This window comes from Vipera berus (assembly GCF_964194415.1).
Source record: "Vipera berus genome assembly, chromosome: 2".
Classification (NCBI taxonomy): domain Eukaryota; kingdom Metazoa; phylum Chordata; class Lepidosauria; order Squamata; family Viperidae; genus Vipera; species Vipera berus.
In genome coordinates, this window is record NC_138203.1 from 278,786,851 (window position 1) to 278,791,850 (window position 5,000).

Genomic DNA, 5,000 nt, shown 5'->3' on the forward strand with positions numbered 1-5,000 from the left:
GCACTGGTTAATTGTTCTAACTGTCAGGAAGTTTCTCCTTAGTTCTAGGTTGCTTCCCTCCTTGATTAGTTTCCATCCATTGCTTCTTGTCCTGCTTTCAGGCGCTTTGGAGAATAACTTGACTCCCTCTTCTTTGGGGCAACCCCTGAGATATTTGGAAGACTGCTATCATGTCCCCCTCATCCTTCTCTTCATTAAACTACACATACCCAATTCCAGCAACGGTTCCTGATATGTTTTAGCCTCCAGTCCCCCAATCATCTTTGTTGCTCTTCTCTGTACTCTTTCTAGAGTCTCAACATCTTTTTTACCTCGTGGTGACCAAAACTGGATGCAGTGGCCTTACCAAGGCATTTTAAAGTGGTATCAGTACTTCATGTGATCTTGATTCTATCCCTCTGTTAATGCAGCCTAGCACTGTGTTGGCTTTTTTGGAAGCTGCAGCACACTGCTGGCTCATATTGAAGTGATTGTCCACAATTTCACATAGTTTGTCTGGGACCTATGACCACAGTTGGCACTGGAACCTTTGGTCATTGATTACCTGGTTTACAAGCTGTCAGGTGAGAGCTTGGCTCAGTGACTGCAATCCTGTCCTCTTAGATGTGGCTGTTAAGCGATTTCACATGTCCTTAAGCAGATGAGTCCCAGGTAAGGAATGTGGGGTTGTCTGAAGTGGGCAGGAGAGGCCATGTGAGTCCCAGCACAGGCCACGTTTGACTTCAGGGGGTCCTGGAGAAGCTTACAGATGGTTTGGGACACCTTGCTTGGAAACGGTAGGGAACATGCAGGTTGGAGAAAGGTGTAAGGGTGCAAAGGCCTCCAGTATGGGGATTAAGGCCGCATTTCTCAGTGGCAGTGGTGATGCTGGCTAAAATCCGGTCCTAGGGTCAGTGGCCACTGGCTGAAATGGCTGAAGGCTCTAGGCCTCCACTTAAGGCCCAGCCCGGTCATTGCTGTCAATCAGGGCTGCTTTCCATGGCCTGGATAGGGTGACTCAGACTTCCATGGGTGGATACAGCTTGTTGTGATTCAGGGTCAGCCTGTGGGTTCGGCAGTTGGGTCGGATGACTCAGAGGAGGAGGAGGGGGGTGTTGAAGACCTTGCTGAGGGGGTTGAAGATCTTGCTGATGAGAGCCCTCAGTCAGGCCCCTCCCACTTGGTCACCACGGAGACCCAGCTGTGTGAGCCTGACAGTGTGGATGAAGATGACCCACAGCTGGCCCTGTTCAAGGACGCCCAACGCAGGAGGCAGTCAATTAGGAGTAAACAGAGGAAGGCAATGGGGCTTCTTGGAAGGAGGCAGAGAGAAGCCACGCCCTGAACTCTATATAAGGGGAATGTCTGGGAGGGCTGGTTTGCTGAAGGCAACCGCTCGGATAGTTCATGTTTCTTAAAGCTCCTGTTTCTTGGTTTGTCTTGTTCCGTTTGTTTTTGTAGTAATAAATTTGGCAGGCGTAATTCCAGCCTCTTGCCTTCTTGAAAAAGGGGTTGTCCCTGCCTTTTCTGCAGGGCCGGTAGCAGGCTGGTACAGAACACAGCTGTCCATCCCACTCCATCACCCCCAAATGCATGGGTGACCTGTGCCTTGTCTCCAGGACCAGCCCCACCCCCCAGACACCCCCACATCCTTTGCCTGGGCCTTCTTCCACTTTAGAACCCTGAAGGATTGTAAGCAGGAGTGTGGGATTGTGGCTGTAAGTGAAGTGGCCATCTGACCCCTCACATAATTACTACTTCACTGAACCACCAAGATTCCAGTCCCGATTTTCGTCCTAGGTTGAGGACTGCCTAAAGTTTCAGAGCTTCTTTTTCACCTCGTCATAGGGCGAGAACCAAGGAGGAAAAGAAAGAGTCAATGAAAAGCAGGCGAGTTTGCCTCCGAGGGGATGTGGCGTTACCAAATCAATGGAGATTTTGTCTGGGGTGTCCTGCGGACCTCTGACCACTGCAGAGGGTTGGACTGGAAGACCTTCATGCTCCCTTAGAAGGCTAAAATTTTGTGACTCTTTACCATTCTGAAAAAGAAATATTATTCTCCTCTTCTTTTTTGTTCCACCAGCAGGAAAACAATGGTGACTAAAGATTGACCTGCAAGCCAACTATCAACAGATAATAGAAAATCGGCGCAAGGTAGCAGTTGCCAAAAGACATGGAGCAACTCTTGGATGCCCCGTCGGACACAAGCAGCACTTTGGAAAACCACGAAAGAACCCATGAATGCTCGGTGTGTGGGAAATCCTTTGCTCGCCGATCCCTCCTCTTGACCCAGAGGAAGTTCCATGTGGGAAGCGGATCCAGTAAAGGTTTGGAAGGTGAGAAATCCCTTTTCGGAAAAGGTGCCAGAGATCCCAGAAGCCCTCGCAGACTAAAGCCCTATAAATGTGAGCAGTGTGACTTGTGTTTCCCTCAAACGTCACAGCTTCTTATGCATCGGAAAATCCAGCCTGGGGAGAAACCTTATCAGTGTCTGGAATGTGGGAAATCTTTTCTGCAAATAGGAAGACTTAAAATCCACGAGAGAATTCACACGGGGGAGAGACCTTACACGTGTTGGGAATGTGGGAAGAGCTTTTCTCAGAAGGGCGGGCTTAGGGCCCACGAGAAGATTCATGCAGGAATAAAACCTTACAGGTGTTTTGAGTGCGGAAAATGCTTCAGCGAGAGTTCAGCTCTTCGGAAGCATTGGAAAACACACACAGGGGAGAAAAACGAAAAGTGCCTCGAATGCGGGAAATGTTTTACCTTGAAATCATACCTGGTGCAGCACCAGAGACGTCACACCGGAGAGAGACCCTATGAATGCCCAGAGTGTGGGAGACGATTTGTACATTCTTCTGAATTTCAGAAACACCGGAAGAGGCACAAAGGGGAGAAACCCTACGAATGTGGGGAGTGTGGGAAAGGTTTTCTTACTCGAACAGAGCTTCAGGTTCATCAGAGAATCCACACAGGGGAGAAACCCTATCAATGTGGGGAGTGTGGGAAATGCTTTGCCAAAAAAGAGAACCTTGGAAGCCATCGCCGAGTCCACACAGGAGAGAAGCCGTACAGGTGCCTAGAATGTGGAAAATGTTTTGTAAGGAAGAGGAACCTTTGCAGACATCATGAAACCCACACAGGGGAGAAGCGATATCAATGCATCGAATGTGGACGGTTTTATCACACTGCATCTGCCCTTAGAAGTCATGTGGAAACTCACACAGGGGAGAGAAACTACAAATGTTTAGACTGTGGGAGAACATTTGCTCATTCATGTTCCCTCATACGTCACAGCCAAATCCATATAGGAGACAAGCCCCATAAATGCTTGGAGTGCAATAAATGTTTTTCTCGGAAAGATTCTCTTTTGATGCATCATCGAACCCACACTGGAGAGAAACCCTACAAATGTCCGGAGTGTGGGAAATGTTTTGCCCGAACTTCATTACTTCGCAGGCACACCAGAAGTCACACAGGGGAGTCGCCTTACAAGTGTGCAGAGTGTGAGAAAATTTTTCCTTGTAAATCTCAGCTAAAAAGGCATCAGAAAGTCCATCGTAGAGACAAACCCCTTCAGTTGTGAAGGATGTGGAAAACACTTTTTTAAACGTCACATCTTATAATTCACCAGCAACATCACACAGTCCCAGAAGGGAAATCCTACAGTTTTTTTGGTGTGGGGAAACCTTCACAATCGGGAAACCAGCGTGGCAATTTTTTGTCCCAGTTTCTTGTGCTATTTGTGCACCAAAGCATCCACACAGGAGAGATTCCACAAATGCTTCAGGAGAAATCAAAATTTTATTTCTGATTTTTTTTACTTTTCATTTTGGATATTAAGATTTTGGGGTCCAGAAGAGAAGGAGGAAACTCCGATTAGACGCCTCAGATGAAATTGCCTTGTGATTTCTTTGCATCTATAATGACAGGGAGATCCCATTTTCCTCTTGAATATGTATTTACCTCCCAGCCAGCCCATAGCCCAAAGACCTCCTGGTGGTCTCCCATCCAGCACTGCCAAGCTTTCCTAGAGTGGGCAGGGGTGGCTTCTTAGCTGAGACAAGCACAGTGAAAGGGAGGGTCCCTGGGTCTGGCAAGATGGGGTTAAGGCAAGTCTGGGGTCCAGTTAAAAATCAGGAGCTTCTCGGAGAAAAACTGCAAAGAGAGAAAGAGTTTGTGCTGAGTGACCGAGAGCCTTTTTGGAGTAGGGCAGGATTAACAAATCTAGGAAATAAATAGAATCACGGAATAAATATCCTACAGCACCGCAGAGTGAAGCCTGGGGAAAAGAAGAGCATTTGCTGATAATTCAGGCGTAATTTTGGAAAACGTTTGGTAAGGAACAAAGGAACAGCCTTGGTGGAGCAGTGGGCTAATGCCTCCTTAAGTAACACCAGCTGCCTGCAATTAGTGCAGGTTCGAGTCCCACCAGGCTCAAGGTTGACTCAGCCTTCCATCCTTCCGAGGTAGGTCAAATGAGGAGCCAGATTGTTGAGGGCAATTAAGCTGACATTGTAATAATGCCGCTTGGGGGGGGGGCTGAAAGCCCTAATAAGCAGGCATACACATAGAATGAAGGCTATTGCTAAGCACATTGATTTGTGCTTAGATTGTAAGCCGCCCTGAGTCTTCGGAGAAGGGCGGGATATAAATGGGATTAAAAAAAAGTATCAATGGAAAAATTAATATTTTTGTGTTGGTCCTTACCTGGTTTTAAAATTAACAGTTGATGGCAAACAAAATTTGAAGATGGGAGAGGAAGTGGAATGCACGGGGAAAAGTGTTTTGAAGGAATGAGGCAACAGTAAGAAACTTAGGCATTATTTTAAAAAAATACAAATTGTATGTCAAAATAATTATGCTGCGTGGGATGAAATCAAGAAGGATGTTAATGTGGAATTTACAACTGTTGTTGGGGAGAATTTCTGTGATTAAAAAGGAATGTATTACCTACATTCATGGTGTTTCTGTTTTAAACAATACCTCTCTAAATAATAGGTGCACCCCTTAAGGCAGTT

At 46.8% G+C, this 5,000-nt stretch overlaps 2 protein-coding genes across 6 annotated transcripts in view; both read left to right on the forward strand.

Moving 5' to 3' along the window:
• The window catches only part of LOC308661208 (uncharacterized protein), a 259,267-nt gene extending 254,338 nt beyond the window's left edge, over positions 1-4,929 (forward strand). For 4 of the 5 annotated variants that reach the window (XM_081316081.1, XM_081316082.1, XM_081316079.1 and 1 more), the window contains one exon: positions 2,063-4,929. In XM_081316081.1, the coding sequence (XP_081172207.1) occupies positions 2,153-3,565 (1,413 nt within the window). In that variant the 5' untranslated portion in view covers positions 2,063-2,152 and the 3' untranslated portion in view covers positions 3,566-4,929. The remainder of the gene's footprint in view (positions 1-2,062) is intronic. The other variant, XM_081316080.1, reaches the window with a different exon arrangement.
• LOC308661196 (uncharacterized protein) overlaps positions 1-5,000 on the forward strand; it is a 118,797-nt gene that overhangs the window by 78,098 nt on the left and 35,699 nt on the right. The window lies entirely within an intron of this gene.